Genomic DNA, 23,169 nt, shown 5'->3' with positions numbered 1-23,169 from the left:
GTGAGGGGCGGGGCCGGGACGGGGGCAGAGAGGCCCAGACAATGCGGGGAGAGGGAGGACGGGAGCGCGGACAGGGCGCGCACTGGGGGGCGCGCGCAGGACAGCGCGCGGACCCGGGCGCGCGGGCTGGGTGTGAGCGTGACGGCGTCGTGGGAGCCAGAAGGGGAGGACTCAGGAGAGCGGAAGGTCGGGAGGGTCGTGTGAAGGTGCAGGGTGTGCGTGCGTGTGCGCGCAGGCGTAGCCAGGGCGAGTGGGGCTCCCCAGAGGATGCTGAACCGGGAGGCACGCGGAAGATGCGCAGGAGATGCACGAGAGATGCGTGGGAGAGGCGCGGGAGATACACGGGGGAATGCATGGAAGACGCACGGGAGATGCTCAGGGTTTGTGCAGAAGATGCACAGGCGACCCACAGGGGGTGCGTGGGAGATGCTCTGGAGAGGCGCTGGAGGGCGATGCTCGGAAGCGCGCGAAGATGCGAGGTGCTGGCATGTGCTGCTTGCTGTGAGTGTGAGCTTTGAGGGAGAGGAGTGTGATGCAGCAGAAGTGAATGTGGGCAGGTGAGTAGCAAAGCGTGAGAGGCTGGGCCGGGTGGCTGGGCAAGTGTGGACTTCTCTGGGCAGGGCATCGAATGGGGTTCGCTCCCTTCCTCTAGTCCTGACCATGAAACCTCAAGTTTTAGTCTTGTTTCCCTGGGAGGGGCCCCCAGAAAGCTAACCGGACTGGAAAGCTAACCGGACTGGTCTTAGTCCTAGGCCCTGGGGAGGGAGAGGCCCCTGGGGCAACCTTTCAGGTGTGGCATCCGGGCTCCGCACCCTTCTCCCCACCGTCTGGTCCAGTCTGTCTGTGTCACTCTGCCTTTCCGGTTCGGTTCCGTTCCCCAACCTGGAGGCTGACTCACCCCTCCAGACTTTGGTCCATTCTCTCTCTTGGGCGTGGGTTCTCCTGAGCCCGCTCCTGTGGACACCGGTGGCCTGGAGCAAGCTCATGACCCATAGGACCCAGAAGAGTGGAAAACCACTCACAGGACTCAAGGCCAGCAAGTAGACGGGGTCCACCTGAAAAGCTCTCCTCTTTTTTCTCCATCACTTCTAAACTGTTGTATATCCAGGTCAACCAAGGGTCATCATCACACAACACACTTCCTGTCCAGGGCCCAGATCCCAGCATCCTCTCTGTCCTCAGTCCCAAAACTCCCATCAACTCCTGTGTCCCCGGCACCATGGCTCCCAGCATCCTCTCGGCCCTCTAGACCACAGCTCCAGTATCGTGTCCCCAGGACCATGGCTCCCAGCATCCTCTCGGTCCTCCAGACCACAGCTCCAGCATCGTGTCCCCAGGACCATGGCTCCCAGCATCCTCTCGGTCCTCCAGACCACCGCTCCAGCATCGTGTCCCCTGGACCATGGCTCCCAGCATCCTCTCGGTCCTCCAGACCACAGCTCCAGCATCGTGTCCTCTGGACCATGGCTCCCAGCATCCTCTCGGGCCTCCAGACCACAGCTCTCTGCTAAGACTCCAGACCCACAGCTGTGAGCAGCATCATTCCTTTCCAAGTCTCTTTACCGCTTAGCTTGGGGAACGGGGTTCCCTCTGTGACTTGGTGAGAGTGATGTGTGAGACTGTTTCAGGGATACTTGTTCAGGGTATATTAGCCTGTTTTCTGTTGTCATGATGACAGAGACCGGATGAGTTGGGAAGGAAGGAGGTGGGCTTTGGCAAACAAACTCTGGGCTTCATCGGCTGATGGCCGTCCTGCTGGGAGTCCAAGGGGTGTCACATGGTGGGAGACAGGGAGCACACATGCCTCTCCCGGTCTCTCTCCCCGTCTTATCCAGCAGCCAGTATTCAATCATGAGGGCTCCACCCTGATGACTTCATTGATCCTAAGCAGCCCCACCGGCCCCACCTCTGAGCACCGTAGTTGGATTAAGTTCCCATCCTCTTAATGGCTCACAAGGGGATTAAATGTCTCTCCAGTGTGTGTGTGTGTTCCTGTGTGAATGTGTGTTATATGTGGGTGTGTTGTGTGCAAATGTGTGTGGGTGTGTTTGTTTCAGTGTGAATGTGTGTGTTGTGTGTGTTTCTGTCTTTGTGTGTATATGTGTGTGTGTGTTTGTGTGGATGTGTGTATATGTGTGTGTGTTTCTGCATGAATGTGTTTCTGTGTGAATGTGTGTGTGTGTTTCTGTCCTTGTGTATGTTTGCATTTCTGTGTGCATGTATGTATATGTGTGTTTCTGTGTGAATGTGTGCATGTTCCCGTGTGTGCAGGGGCACAGGCCTGTGCGTGCACCTGTGTATGGCAGATGAAGGACGGATAACCTTGGACGTCAGTCCGTGGTTGTGCCCACCTTTCCTTCCCTTTGAGATAAGTTCCCTCACTTACCTGACCTTCATCGACTAGACTAGACCGCCTGGTCAACCAGCCCCTGGCTTCCTCCTGTCCCTCTCCCAGCTCCTGGGATTAAAAGCACACACCACCGTGTCTGGCTACTTTTCACATGGTTCTGGGACTCCAATGCAGGGTTTTAAGCTTGCACACTGAGCGCCTCACTGACTGATCTGGCTCCCCAGCCCAGGATGGACTTTCAACACAGAAATTGTTGGCACGCATTCAAGACCCACGAGGGGGTAACTCATAGTGACCTCCTCCCTACACAAGCAGGTGGGCTCCCCCTCCATTAGTCCCTAGCTGATGTCCTCTCCCCCAGCTTGTGGGTACTCTGGGAGACACTGGCTTAGTTCTCATCCACTGACAGGGCCCTGGGAGAGTAGAGGTCCTGTCCCTTCAAGGCACTCTGTCCGTAGGGTCTTGGTGCAAGTGACACAAAAACCCAACCCAGCTGGTGAAGGAGGAATGACCCAGTGTGCTCAAGGAATGGAGTGCTTGCTTACTCAGTAGGCACAGAACCCGGGGCCGTCCCCAGCACCACAGAAGCCGGGCATGGTGGTACACACCTGGGCTCAGCCCTCAGGAGCCAGCCAGAGTTCAAGGCCAGCTTCCACTCCATGGTTTGGGGCCACTATGGCCTCCACGAGGCTCCGTTTCAGTAAGGGAGCGGATCTCTTCTATGAAGAGTTTCCTTCAGTAGACTTCTTTGTTCAACTGCCCTTTTCTCCCCCCCTGCCTAGCCTGCCTGGTAACTCTAGCCCCAGGGCTATCTGCCAGCCATCTTTCAAGATGAGGGGAGCCATCCAATCTCAGGATAGACAGATGGCCAGGTCAAGCCAAGCTACAGGGCAATTGCTGTCATATGTCCTGTTTTCTCTCCTCTCCTCTCCTCCCCTCCCCTCCCTTCCCCTCTCCTCTCCTCCCCTTCCCTCTCCTCCCCTCCTTTCCCCTCTTCTCTCTCTCTCTCTCTCTCTCTCTCTCTCTCTCTCTCTCTCTCTCTCTCTCTCTCTCTCTCCATGGAAGCCAGAGGGGGCCGTCAGTTCCCTTGGGGCTGGAATTACAGGCGTTTGCTCCATGCATGACTCGTTACGTGTGTGCTGGGACCCCCATCTCTGGTCCTCGGGACTGACAGCCGGCACTCTTAACCACTGAGCCATCTCCCAGCCCCCCTTCTCCTCACCTCTCTTCCTCCTCCTCCCTGCCTCAACACATCAAGGGTCTCACTTTGTAGCCCAGATCCTTCCTCTATCTCTTGAGTCCTGAAATTCGTGTCCCATTGCCTCAGGTGATTGCCACTAGCCTGCCCCCAAGCCAGTCTCTATGGCTGTGGGGGTCTGAATGAGAACGGCCCCTGTAGGCTCATGTGTGTGAACACTTGGTCTCCAGTTGATGGAACTGTTTGGGAAGGATTAGGAGGTGTGGCCTTCTTGGAGGATGAGTGTCACTGGGGGTGGATTTGAGGGTTCAAAAGACTGGCCCCATGCCCTCTTGGCTCTCTGTGCCTCATGCTCATAAAGATGTGAGTTCCAGCTGTTCCCATCCCCATACCCCTGCTTCTCTATCATGGACTCAAACTTGAGCATTAGCCCAATTAAAGGCTTTTTAAAATTTTTTAATTTTTATTTTATTTATTTTGTTTTTTTACACAGAGAGACAGGGTTTCTCTGTGTAGCTTTAGAGCCTGTCCTGGAACTCGCTCTGTAGCCCAGGCTGGCCTCAAATTCACAGAGATCTGCCTGCCTCTGCCTTCCGAGTGCTGGGGTTAAAAGCGTGCACCACCACCGCCCAGCAAGGCTTTTTTTTTTATTTTAAGTTTTATTCTTTACATACATTATATCTTGATTGCAGTTACCCCCACCTCCTCTCCACCCAGCCCCCCCCACCTCCCCTCTCTCCTAGATCCACTCCTCCGCCCCCACCCCCAAAAGAGCAGGCCTTCCAGGGACATCAATCAAACACAGCGTAACAAGCTACAGTAAGACTAGGCACAGACCTTACAAGACTGGACAAGGCAACCCAGTAGGAGGAAAAGGGTCCCAAGCACAGGCAAAAGAGTCAGGGACATCCCTACTCCTGTTGTAAGGACTCCCACAAGAACACCAAGCTACATATAACATATGCAGAGGACCCAGCTCAGACCCACACAGGGTCCGTGATTTTGGCTTCAGTCTCTGGAGCCCCTATGAACCTTGCTTAGTTGATTCTGGGCCATGTTCTCCCTGTGTCCTCAACCCCTCTGGCTCCTACAATCCCTCCTCCTCTTCTGTGGGGTTCCCCTGGCGCTGTCTAGTGTTTGGCTGTGGGTCTCTGCATCTGCTCCCATCAGTTGCTGGACAACGCCTCTCTGATGACCACTGGGCGAGGCACCTAGAATATCATTAGGAATCAGTTCATTGATAAAGGCTTTCTTTTATCCCGTGCTTTGGTCACGGTGTTTTGTCACAACGATAGAACCACTAAGGCAGTGGCCAAGGGGGCGGGACTATGCTAACTGTATCAGAGAGGACCACAGGTCCCACCTCTGGTTAGAGGGGAAATCAGCCATCAAGCACAGGTGGATGGTGGAGAGGCAGTTGTCGGGCCCACTCCCCGGGGGGAGAAAACACCAGCCGGGCACAGTGAACTGCTTCCCCTACCCTTTGCTCTTGTCTAAGAATGACAGTTATCATCTGATAACGAGATGATACGAGGGTACGTGAAACAAGTCATGGAAATGGAACGCCAAGCAGGGTTTGTCCACTGAATGTTCAAGAGCAGGTTTTTCTTCATTTTCCCAAAGAAATCACCAGAGTAAATGACCCCTTTGTTATTGCCTCCAAATGTGGGTGCGATGCCTGGAATGGAGGCAGCCATCTTGGGATCATGAGGTAGACAAGCCTGGGCCATTTAGGACTTGGTTGGAACCACTGGGTTAATCAACTCAGGAATTCCCCTAACTCACGACTGCTTTTTATATGAGAAAATCAATTTCCTTTTTACTTTCAACCATTCTGAGTTTGGGTGCAGCCTTGGCCACGTGACTCATATAGAGTGTGTGGAAGCAATCCTGCTTGCCAACTAGAACGTTCTAAGCGGTGGGAACTTCTTTGGCTTTTTTTCAGTTACTTCTTACTTATGGCAAGATCCCTCCCACGGGGTCTGCTTCCTGGCTCCCCGATGAGTGGGCCAAGCTTCCTGAGAACCGCGGGATAGGAGTGACCTTCCCTGGCCCTAAGCAGAGGGGAGCCAGCCGTGGGCAGAACTGGCCGCGGTGGATCCTTTAGCTAAGATGTGAGAACCTGAAAAAAAGAGACTGGAGTGGTTTTGGTCTTTAGCTCCACAGTAGGCGGATCTGTCTACTGTGTGGGAAGTCCAAGTAGGCAGTCTAGAGGGAAAGGGAGAGAGAGGGGGGAAAAAGAAGCTCAGGGGAGAAATATGAGAGAGACTTTGAGGACTGGGGGGGATGACGCAGGAGATACTGTTTGGCACATAAGCCTGAGGCTTGGGTTCGATGCCCAGAACCCATGTCAAATAAAAAACAAAACAAAACGAAACCCTGAGGTGTGGGGGCACTCGCTTGTAATTCCACCACTGAGGTGACTAGAGTGTCCCTGGAGCTTGACGACAAGCTGGCCCAGCCTACTCCAGGCCAGTGAGAAGTGAGAGGGCCGTCTCAAAACCAAGGTGGACACCATCTGGGGAATGGCACCCGAGGTTGCCCTCTTGCCCACACATGCATGCAGGTCTGAATGCGTGCACACCAGCTCAGGAGGGCCGGGGAGGGACAGAGTCTGCAGGAAGGAGTTTCTTCTGATTTACACAGCTTTCAGGTTCCTTCTTGTCCCCGGCGAACCCCAGGAGACCCAGGACTTTGCTTAGATTCAACCTCCCTATAATATACCAGTTTCTGCTTAAGTCAGCACAAAGCAATTTTATCTCTTGCAGCCAAAGATCCTGGAAGACCAACTCGGGAGCCAGCAACACTGAGGCCCAGAGCAGACTGTGGAATAGAGAAACGTTATCTTAGCCTTTCATCTGCCAGAGGACACCAGAGGGTGGCCATTTCTGTCCCCACTGCAAGGCATCATGGGAGAGGAAGCCTTAGCCTCCATGTCTTTTGCAAGGCATCGTGGTGACGTTATCTTCAATTTGAAACAGGAAGCATCTCGTGGGACATCATCTTTGGCTCTGTCTGCTCCGGGGCATCATGGGAAATACAGTCTTGGCTCAATTATTATTACTTTTTTCTTGGAAGGCATCAACAATAATATAGTCTGGGGAATGGGGATATGGCTCTGTTGGTACAGTACTTGGCCCCAGAAATATGAGAGCCTGAGTTCAGATCCCCAGCACCTGTGTAGAAAAGCCAGATACAGTGAGCACATCTGTAGCTGCAGAGGCTTGGGAGACAGGAGGATCCCTGGAGCTGGCTGGCAACCAGTATCATCAACCTGATGGGCTCAGGGTTCAGTGAGAGACCCTGTCTCAAAACAGTGAGGTGAAGGGGCTGGAGAGAGGGCTCAGCAGTTAAGAGCACCGGCTGCTCTTCCAGAGAGGACTCGGGTTCAATTCCCAGCACCCACATGGTGCCTCACAACTGTCTCTAACTCCAGTTCCAGGGAATCTGACGCCCTCACACAGACACACATGCAGGCAGGCAATACAACAACCCATATAAAAGAAAAATAAAACATTAAAACAAACAAACAACAAAGACAGTGAGGCGAAAAGCTGGGTGTGGTGGTGCAGACCTTTAATCCCAGCACTGGGGAGGCAGAAGCAGGTGATCTCTGAGTTTGAGGCCAGCCTGATCTACAGAGTCAGCCAAGGCTACATAGTGAGCTCCCCCCCCCCCAACTTTCTTCTTCCTGAAGCTGAATGTGACAGGGGAGGGGAGATGCAGCCTTATTCACTGGTACAAAAATCTTTTATTTATATATATATATATATAAAATAAATTAGAGGAATGGCAATGATAATAACAACAACAGCAACAACATTAACCCAGGGCCCCTGCTGCCCGCAGCCTTTGTTTCCCGTCTCTTCCAGTTTTTGGAAAAACTGAGGCCCAAAGACAACAATGATACTCGCATCTATCCACAGAGATGGAGCTGGGGGGGGTGGGGTGGGGGGAGGACAAACGTCCCTGGGTCCAGCCAGGGCTTGGGGCTCAGGACTCAGTTCCAGGGGAGGACACCCCATAGTCCGAAGGTCAGGAGCAGGGAGACGATGAGGCTGAGGTAGGCAGGGCCTGGCCCGGGGGCACCGCTTCTGGGGTCATTACAGCCACTGCCGTCACAGCAGGAGATGTTGAGGTGGCTCAGGAGGAAGGCGTCTGCCGCATGGGAGCCTTGGCACCAGGAAGCGGTGGCGCAGCCTCTCACGGTGTAACTCCGGTTTCCCAGCACTGAGGGAAGAGGAGAGCCAGTGAGACGGGAGCCCCCAGTGACAAGGCTCCTGGTGGTGGATGCCCTAGCCAACCCCACCCCCTGTTGTGAGCAGTGCTTCCCCAAGTGTGTTCCGAGGACCCCTGGCAGTCCCTCAGACTCACGCCAGGACTGCTTTCATAGGAACTCTAAGATGTCACCTGGCCCTTCGGAGCTTCTGAGTGTGCAAGAGACGCTTTTCCAGAGAAACCCCAGGACATGTGATATTACAACAGGCTGAACAGGAGAGCAGACACGAGGACCAGATGTCTGCTATTAAAGCCAGACGAGGAGAGGGCTGCCACACCGTAAACAACGAGAGTCCCCTCTTTGCACTTTTTCATTATGAAAAACAGGTTTGTTTGTTTGTTTGTTTTTCCCATCAAAACTATTATTTATGGGATCAGCTGTGTTGGCACATGCTTTTAATCCCAACACTTGGAAGGCAGAGGCAGGCGGATCTCTGTGAGTTCGAGGCCAGCCTGGTCTACATAGAGCTGCAGGCTAGCCAGGGCTACACAGTGAGACCCTGTCTCAATTATTTGTTAAGGTATAACGTTGCGGATGGCTGATGTTGGCTTGACAGGGTCAACCCCCTTCTTGCAATTTGCCCTTCCTGTGTGTAAGTACCGCCCATCTGTCAGTCAGTCTGTTCAGCACCCTGTGCCCCAGTGGGCCCCCTTCCAGCTCCCCCAAGGCCTCACCATCCAAGCCGGTGGCCTCCAGGCACTGATTCATCGGTCCCCGGCAGTCAATGAGGGAAGTCTCTTTGGAGGAACAGCTGTTCCCCTCACAGCTATAACACTGGAAGCCATTCGGTGGTAAGTCCTGAAGATCCAGAACTTAAAGACGAAAAAAGACAGGGACCGAAGATAAGCATTGGGATCAAGCAACCGTCTCATCTGCCCACGCTCAGCCCCAGATGCTAGGGCGCCACCTGGTGGTCATGCGCGGAAAGTACACCTTTTGGGGTCCTGTTCTCTAGGACTGAGCCCCACCCACATCCAGCTAGGCCTGATGAGGGACCCTAACTAACTGTCTTATGAAACAAGCTCTACCCTCTCAGAAGTTACCATACAGAGCGACATTGTTTACTGTGGCAGCCACTGGTCACCTGTGTTTCTTAAGGTTTAAATTAATTAGCGCTAAATTAATTAGCTAATTAATTTAAATGGCTCAGCAGGTAGACCAGCTTTCGGCCAAGTCTGATGACCCTAGTTCAATCTCCAGGCCCCACATGGTGGAAGGAGAGAAGTGACCCCCGGAAGTCGTCCTCCAACCTCCACACATGGCCCATGGCGTGCATGAACATACATACACACAAAATAAATGCAAATTTAAAAATAAAAATGATACGTGTGTGTACTGTGTGCATGCAGGTGCCTGCAGAGACTGGAAAAGAGCATTGGATCCCTTGGAGCTGGAGTTAGAGGCAGCTGTGAGCTGCCCAGCCATGGGTGCTGGGAACTGAACCCAGGTCCGGGTGGTATCCACTCTTCAACGCTGGGCCATCCCTTCAGCGCCCAATACAGAAGACGTTTATTACTGTGGAAACTCCTGTTGGTCTACAGTCCAGGGTTAAAGGCATTGCCCATCATGCCTGGCTTTTCTCTGTTCATTTTCTGAGACAGGGTCTCATGTAAGCCAGGCTATCCTTGCAACTCATTATGTGGAAGACGGCTTCAAACTTCTGAACTTTCTGCCTCTACCTCTGGAGTGCTGAGATTGTTTTTGGTTTAAATAAATGAATATTAAACAGTAAGTCTGGGACTGGGATGGCTCATGGGTAAAGGTGTTTGCTGGCAAGTCTGAGGACCTATCTGACGTGTGCCAGGCCCTGACGTCCACCAGCTGCCCCAGGAATCAAAAGCAGGGGTTTGCATAATTTTAACACTTTTTTTCTTTTAAAGATTTATTTATTTATTTTATGATTGAGTGCTCTATCTTCGTGTACACCTTAATGCCAGAAGAGGGCATCAGATCCCACTAGAGATGGTTGTGAGCCATCATGTGGTTGCTGGGAATTGAACTCAGGACCTCTGCAAGAGCGGCCAGTGCTCTTAACCACTGAGCCATCTCTCCAGCCCATTTTTTTTGACACTTTTTAAAAAGATTTATTTATTTTAGCTTATGTGTATGAGGTTCTGTGTGCACGTGTGTCTGTGCACCGTATGCATGTAATGCCCATGGAGTCCAGAAGAGGGCGTCAGATCCCCTGGAACTGTAGTTACAGACGTGAGCATGTGGGTGCTGGGAATCAAACCTGGGTCCTCTGCAAGAGCAGCTTCTAATCAAACCTGGGTCCTCTGCAAGGGCAGTGTGTGCCCTTAACCACGGAGACACCTCTCCAGCTCTATTTAATACATTTTCATGAAATGGCTTCTTTGGCCTTCACCTCATGCTAACTGTGCTGGGACACCGCAGTGGCCAGGACAGCCTGGCTCTACCTTCTCAGGACTTTGTCACCGCAGTTCTGGCCCAGGGTGGGCAGAGCTGGGGTCTGGGGCAGTTGAGTGGGCTGCGCGTGCTGAAAGAGCGGCCCTGAACCAGCCTCGCGGGCCAGGGCAGGCTTCCGGGAACCTGACGCTGGAGGAAGGGAGAGGACCCGGGAAACCGAGAAGGATGGGCAGTTTCTAGACGGAGCCAAGAGCGTCCACCCCGCCCTGTCCCTCACCTGGGCCGCCATTGCAGCGGGAGTCGTTGCAGCATTTCAGGAAGTGGAAGGTGTGGTTGCCATGGAAACCTGCTATGCCCGGGCACCCGGGAAGACTGCCGCAGCCTCTGGTATAGTTCTCATCCTTGGCGCTCCCTGCAAGGGGCAGAGGTCAGATGGTGGTAAAGAGCTGGTTGTGGATTTACCCCCTTGAGCAGCACCCCCCTCCCCCCCCCCCCCCCCGTTTCCTTAGAGGCCTCTTCTTACTGAGGCTAACTTCATTCCTAGCCAAGTGATTTCATTTTCCATTCTTCCTTTTTTTTTTTTTTTTTTTTAAAGATTTATTTATTTATTATGTATACAGAAGAGGGTGCCAGATCTTATTACAGATGGTATTGAGCCACCATGTGGTTGCTGGGAATTGAACTCAGGACCTCTGGAAGAGCAATCAGTGCTCTTAACCTCTGAGCCATCTCTCCAGCCCACCCCATTCTTCCTTTGTTGTAGGATAAAGGAGGCCCATGTGATAAGTAGAACTTCATGTATTTGTGGGATTTCCAGAAAGAGCACTTATAAAAAGAAAGGAGATTATCTATCTATCATCTATCTACTGGGGGGGGGGGGGCTTTCCTTTTCCTTTCCTTTTCCTCTACCTGGAACGTGGACACCAGTCTGGATGTCTGGCGGCCATATCATGCCATGGGGCACTCAAAAGAGTACAAGCAATATGTAAGACATGAAGTAGCTGGGTTCCTGGTCACTCTCAGGCTGACCCAGTGACCCCGGACTCCCAGTCACGTGTGTGTGTGTGTGTGTGTGTGTGTGTGTGTGTGCGCGTGAGTATGTGTGTGTGTGTGTGAAGTTGTCTCTTGCTTACAGTCCTGGTATTTGAAGGTCTCTGTTAGGTACAGTTTGTGTGTGTGCGTGTGCACGTGTGTGCATGTGCGTGTGCGTGCGTGCGTGTGCGTGTGTGTGTGTGTGTGTGTGTGTGTGTGTGTGTGAAGTTGCCTCTTGCTTACAGTCCTGGTATTTGAAGGTCTCTGTTAGGTACAGTTTGTGTGTGTGCGTGTGCACGTGTGTGCATGTGCGTGTGCATGTGCATGCGCGTGTGTGTGTGTGTGTGTGTGTGTGTGAAGTTGCCTCTTGCTTACAGTCCCCGTATCTGAAGGTCTCTGTCAGGCCCAGCCTAGAAGAGGACCCCCCCGTAGGGGAGGGCTTACTTTCCGAGCTCGGCAGGGTCACCACCTCCACACACTGCTCTCCAGGGTAGCGGCACTGCAGGATCTGCTCCCGGCCCCTCTCACAGCTCTGGTCCAAAGAGCTGCAGGACATGCACTCAAGGTAACGTCCCCGGGGAAAGGCAAGGCCTCGGGCTCCTAGGAAGAAAGGTAAGGGGTGGGTTGGAGGCCCTGCAGAGACCTCCCCTCTGAACCCGCCAATCATCACCGAGCCTACTCATCCCAAGTCTTTCCTGTCTTTTTCAGCCATGGGCACCCCTCCTACCAGCCTCTGCTCTTGCCATGACCATGCTCTACTCTGCTTCTCTCACATGCCTTAGAAAGAAGTTCTCCTCTGCTCAAAACCCTCACATACACCCCATTGTTCTTAGAATAAAACCCAGGTACCTAATTATGGCATTCAAGGCCCACTGAAGACTGCGTCCTGGCCACCTCTCCTGCCTCATCTCCGAGACCAGTCCTTCCCATGCTCTCTTCCATACTGGTTCCCAAGTCTCAGAACATAGACCCTCACTGGCCTCCAGACCTTCCTATATTCTGTTGTTTTTGTCTAGAAGACCTTTCCTGTTGCTCCTTGTCTTTCCTAACTCCTCCCCATTCTTCATCATCTTATTTATCACCTCTTCTAGGCAGGGGCTCTACCGTGGAACCACACCCCAGCCCCTCACTGAGGGGCTCTAGACAGGTGTTCTACCACTGAGCCACACCTCAGCCCCTCACTGGGGGATTCTAGGCAGGGGCTCTACCACTGAGCCACACCCCAGCCCCTCACTGGGGCATTCTAGGCAGGGGCTCTACCACTGAGCCACACCCCAGCCCCTCACTGGGGGATTCTAGGCAGGGGCTCTACCACTGAGTCACACCCCCAGCCCCTCACTGGGGATTCTAGGTTGGGGGTCTACCACTGAGCCACACCCCCAGCCCCTCACTGGGTATTCTAGGCTGGGGGTCTACCACTGAGCCATGCCCCTAGCCCCTCACTGGGGGATTCTAGGCAGGGCCTCTACCACAGAGACATGTCCCCAGCCCCTCACCAGGGAATCCTCCTGCCTCAGTCTCCCAAGTAGCTCTCTCCACTGGCATCACCATGACTGGTTAGATCATTTGTGAATGAGCCATGAGGAGAGGGGCTAAGAGGCTTCCTGAAGGTCACATGACCCACATTCAGAAGAGCATCCTGGGAAGAAGTGTACAAAAAGGAACTCCCCCCACCCCCAAGGTTGGAAATTCCTCTTTTGATTTTTTCCCCTGACTCAGTGTCAATATGTACCCCAGGCTAGCTCTCAAACTTGCCATCTTCCAGCCTCAGCCACCAAAATCCAGGAATTACAGAAATGTACCACAGTGCCTGAAGGAAGATCTGCTTTTCATTTTCATGGACATTTGTGGGAAGGAGCAGGCTGTGGGCCTTTTAGGCATTTTTCCTTGAACAAGATAGATGATTTGGCTCTGGATGGAATGATTCACCTAATTGCCTTGAGCCTGCCAGTGGGCTGCCTCGGCTCAGACACAGCTCCAATCTCCTGGGTCAGGAAGAAGAGGCTGTGCCAGGCAGGAGGATGGTGTGAGCCAAAGTCTGGGCAAAGGGTGACATGGTGTTTCCAGGGAAAAGCAACCGGTCCAATTGGCCTAAGCTAGAGGCTTTGAGCAAAATAATAAAGTTATCATGGATCAATCAAGTGAGGCTTTGACCTTTCGGGTCATCCATCCCTGAGTGATAAAGCACCTGCCTAGAATCCCCCAGTGAGGGGCTGGGGGTGTGGCTCAGTGGTAGAGCCCCTGCCTAGAGTCCCCCAGTGAGGGGCTGGGGTGTGGCTCAGTGGTAGAGAACCTGCCTAGAGTACCCCAGTGAGGGGCTGGGGTGTGGCTCAGTGGTAGAGCCCCTGCCTAGAATCCTCCAGTGAGGGGCTGGGGGTGTGGCTCAGTGGTAGAGCCCCTGCCTAGAATCCCCCAGTGAGGGGCTGGGGTGTGGCTCAGTGGTAGAGCCCCTGCCTAGAATCCCCCAGTGAGGGGCTGGGGTGTGGATCAGTGGTAGAGCCCCTGCCTAGAATCCCCCAGTGAGGGGCTGGGGTGTGGCTCAGTGGTAGAGCCCCTGCCTAGAATCCCCAGTGAGGGGCTGGGGTGTGGCTCAGTGGTAGAGCCCCTGCCTAGAATCCCCAGTGAGGAGCTGGGGGTGTGGCTCAGTGGTAGAGCCCCTGCCTAGAATCCCCCAGTGAGGGGCTGGGGTGTGGCTCAGTGGTAGAGCCCCTGCCTAGAATCCCCCAGTGAAGGGCTGGGGTGTGGCTCAGTGGTAGAGCCCCTGCCTAGAATCCCCAGTGAGGAGCTGGGGGTGTGGCTCAGTGGTAGAGCCCCTGCCTAGAATCCCCCATTAGGGGCTGGGGTGTGGCTCAGTGGTAGAGCCCCTGCCTAGAATCCCCCAGTGAGGGGCTGGGGCGTGGCTCAGCAGTATAGAACTAGCACACCCAAGACCCTACCTTCCATTTGCCGAACTAAAAACAAATGTCTGACATGCAGACCTGTGACTCAGTCACCTCTTGGTTCTCCTGGAGTCACATACCTGAGTCTCTACCTGCCTCTGCCATGGTTTAGACATAGTTTGTCTCCCTGAGGTCATGTGTTTGAAGCTCCGTGGTCAGAGAGGCCGAGTGGGAGTGGAAGGACCTTAAGGCAGGGAGCTAGGCGGGAGGAAGCTGCCAGGCCATCCACATCATGGCTTTCGCAAGGGATGAATTAATAGATTAACTTTGGAAGGGACTCCAGGTTGACTCCCAGGGGAGAAAACTGTTTTTAATTTCCCCCCTTTATTTTATTCTATATGCATGGGTGTTTGGCCTGCACCATGTGCACGCAGTACCAGCAGAGGGCGCTAGACCCCTTCCCCCAAACTGGAGTTACAGGCGTGTGAGCTACCTCGAGTAGGTGCTGGGAACTGAACCCGGGTGCTCTGTGTCCTCTGGACCAATGTCTTAACCACTGAGCCATCCCAGAGCCGTGGTTTCCTGTGTTTTGAATTCTCCCTCAGCATTTAGCCGCGAGGTAATGGGGTTTGGGGGTGAGTGTGGTGTGTATGTACGCTGGGGGTCAGAGCTCTGGGCAGAGCCCGCATCTCGCTGTGTGGATTTCCCCTGCCTCAAACTCCGAGTTACATAAACCTTTCCTCCCCTGTTACAATTTATTTGGGTTGTTCTTATTTTATTGTTCTTTGAGAGTAGGTCTTACTCTGCAGCCTGGAACCTGCTAAGTAGACCAGGCTGGCCTGGAATTTATGGAAATCCTTCTCCTGCATCCTCCCACGCGCTGGGATTATAGGTGTGTGCCACCATGCCAGGTTGAACAAACACGAGGACCCGAACTGGATCCCGAGAATTAATGTAAAACTCCACAGAGGCAGTTGCATAGGCCTGTAATCCCTGTGCTGGGGGTCGGGGGCAGAGTCGGGGGGCTCCCTCCAGCTTGCTGGCTTGCCAGCCTATCTTCAAATCTAGTGAGATGCTCTGTGAACCGCATAGGACACTCACCATCTTCCTCTGACATCTTTGTGCATGAGCGTGTGTGCGCACGCACACTTTCACACCTGCATATCACACACCCACACATATGCTCACAGACCCATACATATGCTCACAGGTGTACACACGCACACACATAAACACATACACACATAAACACAACTCTAAATTATTATTTTTTTCTGTCCCTTTTAATCAATCAATCAATCGACGTCTGTTCTAGAACTTGCTCAGCTTCCCTCCTCACAGGCTCACACAGCTATGCTCAGCTCCTGAAGGGCTGATCTGTTTCAGCTCCGCCTTCACCCCCTGACTGGGATCTCAGGGGATCTGAGGTGGCTACCTGTACCTCTCCAGCTCCGCCGGCCCATGTGTCCCCAGGAAGCTCAGCTCGCTGCTGCAGGGACACCCCACCTCTGCATGTACGCTTGCAAAAAACTGGAGGGAGAATTGTCTCCAAATCAGGGGACCTCGTCCAGCCCCGGCCCTGCCTTGCGGCCTCAGTCTCGGGGCCCTCTCTCCATGGCTCTGTTTCCCTTTCAGAGCGCCGCTGTGTGGTTTTGTGTGTGTGTGTGGGGGGGGGGGGGGACGAGCCGTGCCACCTGTGAAACTCTGTCTGGCTTCTCTCTTCCAACAGTCACAAGGGCCCCGAGTCCCTTCCTCTGATTTGTGCGCTTCAGAGACGTCTCATTTGTCCAGCTTTATAGCTGTCGCCCGCAGAAGCATGGCACTGACATAAGCGACTCCATCACGCCCAGAAAAGCAGCTTCTGTGCACGGGTCAGACATCACTGAGGTCTCCTTCTCTACCTTCCAAAGCTATTCCATCAGGACACTTCTGTCCCCGCCCAGCGGCCACCCCCCCAACCTACCCACCCCCCATATCCCCCCCTCACCCCTCATCCACCTACGTTCATTTCCCCCTCATACTCCAGGGTCCCTCGAATCTGTCTCCCATGCTAAGGGCAGAACCATTTCTCAAAAATACAAGTTGGGGAGGGGATAAAAAAATAGAAGAGAGGGTCTCAGGACGGGGTGCAGTTCGTAGATTGCCAGCACTCAGGAGGTGGAGGCAGGAGGACCAGGCATTCAAGGTCACTCATGGCCACGTGGCAAGTTCAATGCTAGAGAGAGTTATCTAAGAAATACAAAGGTCAGTCGTGGCGGGCACACACTTTTAATCCCAGCACTCAGAGGCAGGTGGATCTCTGTGAGTTCCAGGTCAGCCTGGTGTACAGAGTGAGATCCAGAACATATAGGGCTACATAATAGAGCGACCATGTCTCAAATAAACAAACAAACCCCAGGGTCACCAAGATGGCTCAGCGGGTAAAGGCGCTTGTAGCCAAATCCAAAGACCTGAGTTCAAGACCCAAGACCCTCACAGTAGAATGAGAGAATCGACTCCCACGAGTTGTCCTTTTACCTGCACATGTAACACAGCAAGTATGTGCACACCTAAACCAAAATGAAACTTTCTTTGAAAAGGAAACTACTCATCCTTGTACCAGAAGATGGTTTGTAGGTAGGATGGAGGAACAAACCAGGCATGGAGTCAGTCTCTTCCCTCACGAGGACCCTGGACACAGGCCCGTAAAATCAATTTCCATCCAGGGCCAGACCCTGCAGGAAGAGCAGCAAGGAGAGCTGCTCCTTCCTCACTGGCCCTGGCTTTCTCTGTGTGCACTTGGACCACCGACCACAGCCTAAAGCCGTCAATCAAAAGGTTTATGGAAGCTTATCCTTTCTCTCTACACTCTCCCCACACTTTCCATGCCAAGGATCAGCCTTAATTTTTGTTGTTTTTGTTATGTTTGTTTTTTTAAGGTTGTTGGGGGAGGAAAACAAAGATACCACACATGCTAGACAGGTGCCCCTCCACTGAGCCACAGTTCCAGCCCCTCACTGGGGGATTCTAGGCAGGGGCTCCACCACTGAGCCATATCTCCAGTTCTTCTCTGGGAGATTCTAGGCGGAGGGGGGGGGGGGCTTTATTTTACCACTGAGCCACACCCCAGCCCTACTTTTTCAGATTTAAATTTTTGTAAATTTGTTATTATTGTTATTATGATGATGATGGTGTGTGTGCAGGTCAGAGGGCTACTTTGTAGAGAGTTCATTCCCTCTTTCCACTTCTACATGGAATTCAGGGATTGAACTCAGGTCACAAGGCACAACAAGCACCTTTACCCAAGAAGCCATCTCCTCTCTGGTCCTCCTTTCTAATTTTTAGTTTGAGACAGAGTCTCAGTCGCCCCGACTGACCTTTGACCTGTAATCTTCCTGCATCAGTCTCCCAAGCAGCTGGGACGGCAGGCAAGCTCCACCAAGGCTGGTGGACGCGCCATCTTATACACGACAGCCTCGCTTGCTACCCACAACCCAGGCATGACTTTACAATCTGGAGAGGGGCTGGGCAGCTCCGAGCTGCGGTCCCAGCCCTCGGGAAGCGGAGGGAGGAGGCTCGCCCTTTCCAGTCAGCCTGGGCTGCAGACTGGGACGTGGGGTGTGAGGATATTTTGAGATGGGTTGGGAGATGACTTGGGAGACGTTGCTGGGGGAAAAGACATCGGGGCAGGGCGGGAGATGGATGAGCGGGGTAAGGAGCGGACTGGGTGCTGGGGTGGGGTGGGTCTGGGTGTGGCCAGGACGCCTGACTCACCAGGCCTGGGTCTGTTGCAGAGGTCTGTGGCACACATGACCTCTGCCAGGCTGATGATCTTTGAGTTCACGCGGTAGCTCATGGTCCTGTTGGTCTTCTCATAGTGGGCACAGTCTCTCGTTACCACCTCCAGCTCGTCGTCATCTAGGAGGAACACAGCTTTAGTCCCCAAAGGGCCCCTAGTCCCAACCAGCCCTCGACACTCCTGGTCTCAGGGCCACCCATTCCCGGTGCTGCGCCTCGTGGGCTTTCCTTCTTGTTTGAGCCAACGCTGTTATTTTCTAGACTTGTCTTCCTCTCCCCCATACACATCATTTGGGTTTTCTGGATCCATCTACAGCTCTCTCTCAAGGTGAATGACACCAGCAGAGACAGGGTCTTGCTGTGTAGCCCAAACTGGTTTGGGGCTCCCGATCCTCCTGCCCCAACCTCCCCAGTTCTAGGGTTACAGGTGTGTTCAAAAGTGCCCCCTTTTCAGTGGCAGGTGTCGTAACCTGCTAGCTGTCTCTCTAGCCTTGTCTCAGATAGGTTTTGTTTTTTGTTTGTTTGTTTGTTTGTTTTTATGTGTAGCTCTGGCTGTCCTGGAACTCACTTGGTAGCCCAGGCTGGCCTCGAACTCACAGAAATCCGCCTGCCTCTGCCTGGTGAGTGCTGGGATTAAAGGCGTGCGCCACCACGGCCCTGCTGTCTCGGAAGTTACATTAAAGTCATATGTGGTGGTGCACACCTATAGTCCCAGCCCTTAGGAGGCACGTTCAAAGTCATCCTTGGCTATATAACATGGCAAGTTTAAGGTTATCCTGGGCTACATGAGACCCCGTCTTAAAAAAAAATCCAAAACCAAACAACAACAAACCAAACTCCCCATCCCCATCCCCACCCCACCCCACTTCAAAACAGCAAAAATATTTGGCATTACTGTGCATGGCACATGTGCCAATGTATCCCCTCTTCAGGGTCTCACCAACTTTTTTGTTTGTTTTTCTAGACAGGGTTTCTCTGTGCATCTCTGGATGTCCTAGAACTCGATTTGTAAACCAGGCTGGCCTTGAACTCACAGATCTCTGTCTGCCTCTGCCTCCCAAGTGCTGTGATTAAAGGCACTGGGCATCTCACCAACATTTTTTTTTTTTAAATCTTTTTAGGTTTGTTTTATTATTTTTGTGTATATGAATGTTTTGCCTGCATGCATGTCTGTGCACAATATTCGTGCCTGCTGCCCGAGGAGGTGGTGAGCTGCCAGGGGGGTGCTGCACGTAGAACCTAGGTCCTTTACAAGACCAACAAGTGTTTGCGTGTCTGGGGGTGAATATGTGCACGAAGGTGCCGGTGAGGGCCTCGGATCTCCTCCCTGGAGTTGAAGTTGCTGGTGGTTGTGAGCCACCCCATGTGGATACCAGAACTGAACTCGGGGGAGGGGGGGCCTGGAGGAGCAGCTGGTCTTAAGTGCTGGGCAGAACGTCTCTCCAGCCTCGTTAGATGTTTAAATGTCTGCATTTCCTCGCTGTTGTTTCCTATCAAGGTGATGTGTGTAGGGGGGGTCGACCTTACCTTCCCACTCACGGAGCACGGTGGTCCTGCAAAGGTCCTGGCCCAGGGCACACTCCGTCACCAGGCACTTCTGGTTACTGCCACACTGCATGCACCTCAGGCCCTGGGAGGCTGGGAGGAGAGGGGGTTCAGAGCCAGGATCTGCCTGCTCTCACTCCACCACGCTGCCAAACTGCCAAACTAGGCCCGGTCCCCTCAGATTCGTGCATCATGTCCTGGCTACCCTTAGTTCTCTGTCTCTCTAGTTGTATAGTCCAGGCTGACCTCAAACTCACAGCAATCCTTCTGCCTCAGCCTCCGGTGTGCTGAGATCACAGACATGCATCACTTGCTGGAACTCTGCCCTCTTGAAAAGGACTTCCAACCGCTGCTCCCATTTAGATCCTGTGTCCTCCCTATGCGGCCGTGGTCAGTTCTGTTCGGCGGATCTCTTATTCGCTGGAGCCCAAGGTTCCATTCCCTTCCTTAGCTTCTCTTCCTATTTCATCCTGAAGCTCTAACCCCGCCCATCAAGACAGCTTCAACTCTTCAACTGGGGTGACTCCAAAAGCATTCTCTACCCCACCTCCCCAACACCTCCCCTAGGTTCTAGCCCCGCCCCTTAGCCTCACCTTCACCCAGGCGCTAGCCCCGCCCCACAACTGCTGCCCATCTTCCTTCTCTAGTTCCGCCCAATATTCTAGCCCCGCCCCTGGCTTCCGCTCTCTACTATAGCCCCGCCCTCTGGCTCTTCCCCTAAATTCTCTTCCTACAGTATATTATTTCTTCAAATATTTTTGGAACGGTCTCACTACGCATATCTAGTGAACTCTATATAAACTAGGCTGGCCTGGAATGCAGAGATCCACCTGCCTCGGATTAAGGCTATCTTCCCACCTCATTACTCATCCCCGGCCTCCACGCTCTGCTCTATTGGTAGATTAGCCCTGCCTGGATTTCACCTTAATATCATAGACCAGAGGTCCTCAGCCTTACTGTCGCTGCGACCCTCTAATACAGCCCCTCATGTTGTGGTGACCTCCAGCCATAAAATTGTTTTCGTTGCTACTTCATAACTGATTTTGCTACTATTATGGATCAGAGTGTAAATATCTGGGTTTTCCGATGGCCTTAGGCAACCCCTTTGACTCGCGAAGAGGTCGCGACCCACAGGTTGAGAACCACGGTCATAGACCCACTGTGCGTATGTGCGCGCCCGCGCGTCCTAAATGTGAGCCCCTCCGCTGGCCCCGCCCCAGCTTCGGAGCCCCTCCTCCAGGTCCTCTAACTCCTCCCCAAGGAGGAGGTCGTAGCCCCGCCCTCAGGCGTCCGAGGTTCCAATCAGGACCACAGCTCCAGCCTACCCCTCTGGATCCTCCCCAATTTCCGAGACACGCTCCAGGAACAGAAAGACGAAGTAACTGTCCTAAACCACACAGCCAGCTCTGACCCCAGGTGGTAGCCCCACTCCAGACTCCTCTCCGCGGCTCTGTCCTCACCGGGCTCTATTTCACAGTAAGAGCCGTCCGTCCTGTCTGCTCCCCGAGGTCCCGTCTGCAACTCCGCGCCGGTTCCCTCCGCGCCAGGTCCCCTTTCTACCCTAAGAGCCCCTCCCCTGTGCGCCCCCACCCCTACCCCGTCTCGCTCCCTGACCACCCGGGCCTCCCGCGGAGGTCCCCTTCCCACCCCATTACTCATCCCCGGCCTCCCGCGGACCGGAGGGTTATTCACCGCGTCAAACCCTGACTCAATTCCTTCTCCATTTCCTCTGCTTTCTCACCATTTCCCCCACATTTCCTGGAGGAAGCAGGTGAGGAAGTGGCAAAAGCCAAGTGTCGTCGAGGGGACAGGCCCTGGGACCTTTGGTAATGCTGGGGGCGGGGGGGATCTCCCTCCTACCTACCCCAAAGCGGGAGCCCACAGAAACGAGAACACTGTGGGAAGCGGCCCGCGAGGGGCCAGCAAGCCCAGTTACTCAACCGCTAGCTGTGCAATTACGCACGAGCTACTTAACTTCTCTGTGCCTCCGCGTCCTCCAGTTTGACTTTGCAGGGCAGCCTGGGACGGCGCCAGGGATCGGTTTGCTAAATGAATGCCTGCGGGCGTCTGAATGTGCCACGTGGGGATGGAGAACACACCCGGAGAGTAGTTGTTTGGCAGGAGAAGGGTTGGGTGCTGGGCTCCCCTCCCCCTAACTCGCCCCGGGTGTCACCACCCGGCCCTTACCTGGTACCCAGGCCGTCAGCAGCAGCAGCAGCGGCAGCGGCAGCCTCCTCCGGGGGCCCATGCTCGCGTCTGGGTGGGTCTCCCTTCACCTCTGCTCTAGACAGAGCGCGGGGAGGGAGACAGTTTTGCTGCCCCAGGGCTCCGCCCACAGTTTGCTTAAGAGTGAGTCAGCCCGGGTTGTGTGGACACCTCCCCTTCCTCCTCCCTAGTCCACGGAAGCTACCCTTCCCAGGAGGCCTGACTCAGGGTCTCTGAGGTTACATCACAACCCTGTGTCTCACTCGCGGGGGTTCAAATCCCAGGTCTCCTCGGGCAGTTGGATGTGGCTATGTGGTGACCACAGGAGTTTGGTTACATGGGAGCATGAGCTTTGCAGTGGAGTCTTTGGACAGGAAGGGACAGACTGTCCACCATCTACCTAGAGACAGTTTTCTCAAGCAGAGGTATGGTAGGGGTCTGCAGTCCCGGCTCTGGGGAGGCAGAGGCAGGAGGATCTCTGAGTTCCAGGACAGTCAGGGCTACACAGAGAAACCCTGTCTCAAAATAAAATGGAAAAGAAAGAAAGAAAACCAAACAGCAAAGGTTTAAAATCGTCTCTAGCCTTGGCTGCTTCATATCAATCAGAGTTTCCATACACATACACACACACACACACACACACACACACACACACACACACATGTATGTATGTATGTATGTATGTATGTATGTATGTATGTATGTATGTATGAAAACTTGTATATATATATACAAGATTGCCCTGTGTAGTTCTGGCTGTCCTGTAACTCACTCTGTAGACCAGGCTGGCCTCAAACTCACAGAGATCTGCCTGCTCTGCCTCCTGAGTGCCGGGATGAAAGGCCTGTGCCACCACGCCTGGCTTTTCAGAGTTTATATTTTCAAAGTTTTGTTTTCATTCAGTTTCTCCAGATAGGGTCTTGTAATGTAGCCCAGGCTAGCCTCGAACTCAAGAGCCTCCTGCCCCAGCCTCCCCAGTGCCGGGATCACAGACACATTACCATCTTGCCCAGGCAGAGAAATTTCGTGCAGGGGAAACATCTAGAACACTGACTCACCAAAATGGAGGACTCACTAGTTCCTCAGCACCTTACCAAGGACCTCCTTTGTGCCCTGCCGGGCACTATTTCAGGAGCAGCGGCCACAACAGGAAACAAAGCAGGGGTCCCGCCCTCATGGACGCTAGGACTGGGAAGATGCATTTGTTATCTAATCTTACCCATCCGATGGAGATAAGGAAGGAATGGGGAAGGAGGAACAGCGGTGCTTTAGTGGGGACAATCCAGAGGGTGTGCTGAGGGGGTCTCACTTAAGCTGTGAAAGAAGTCTAGTGGATGCCCAGGGAAACAGAGACAAGGGGAGAGACAGGGAAGAGTCAGTGCAAAGGCCCTGAGGGCACAGGATCACAAGCAGGTCAGCATGGTTGATGGGTGGGAACCAGAGAGAGCAGTGAGTGAGCAGCAGCAGCTACTGGTACAGTAGTGATCTCACAGTGTGAGTCTCCTGAATCACCGGGGCTGAGCTAGGAAGGATGGAG

General features: G+C 53.6%; 1 protein-coding gene and 1 long non-coding RNA gene across 2 annotated transcripts; one reads left to right on the top strand and one right to left on the bottom strand.

Annotated features, from left to right (window-relative positions):
• The first annotated feature begins 144 nt into the window (after window positions 1-144).
• LOC107399506 (uncharacterized) lies at window positions 145-7,500 on the top strand. Its single transcript, XR_001576152.3, has 2 exons — window positions 145-557; window positions 6,317-7,500. It is a non-coding gene; the product is annotated as an uncharacterized LOC107399506 (long non-coding RNA).
• Window positions 7,104-21,761, bottom strand: Plaur (plasminogen activator, urokinase receptor). Its single transcript, XM_006993261.4, has 7 exons — window positions 21,615-21,761; window positions 19,410-19,520; window positions 17,859-18,002; window positions 11,671-11,826; window positions 10,472-10,606; window positions 8,502-8,639; window positions 7,104-7,778 (listed from the first exon to the last, which is right to left on the bottom strand). The coding sequence occupies exons 1-7, from the start codon at window positions 21,673-21,675 to the stop codon at window positions 7,549-7,551; spliced, it is 975 nt and encodes a 324-aa protein (XP_006993323.1). The 5' UTR covers window positions 21,676-21,761; the 3' UTR covers window positions 7,104-7,548.
• Between the last annotated feature and the right edge of the window lie 1,408 nt (window positions 21,762-23,169).

Source organism: Peromyscus maniculatus, chromosome 1 (assembly GCF_049852395.1).
Source record: "Peromyscus maniculatus bairdii isolate BWxNUB_F1_BW_parent chromosome 1, HU_Pman_BW_mat_3.1, whole genome shotgun sequence".
Lineage (NCBI taxonomy): Eukaryota > Metazoa > Chordata > Mammalia > Rodentia > Cricetidae > Peromyscus > Peromyscus maniculatus.
This window is presented reverse-complemented; position numbering and strand designations above follow the sequence as displayed.

Excerpts from the sequence above, each read along its gene's own strand:
- Plaur (XM_006993261.4), bottom strand. The coding sequence starts at position 21,675 with ATGGGCCCCCGGAGGAGGCTGCCGCTGCCGCTGCTGCTGCTGCTGACG. Across the intron at positions 11,827-17,858 it reads CTGCAACAGACCCAGGCCTG|GAGCCCGAGGCCTTGCCTTT; the intron begins GTGAGTCAGGCG and ends CTTTCTTCCTAG. Across the intron at positions 8,640-10,471 it reads CCGCTGCAATGGCGGCCCAG|TTCTGGATCTTCAGGACTTA; the intron begins GTGAGGGACAGG and ends TTCGTCTTTAAG.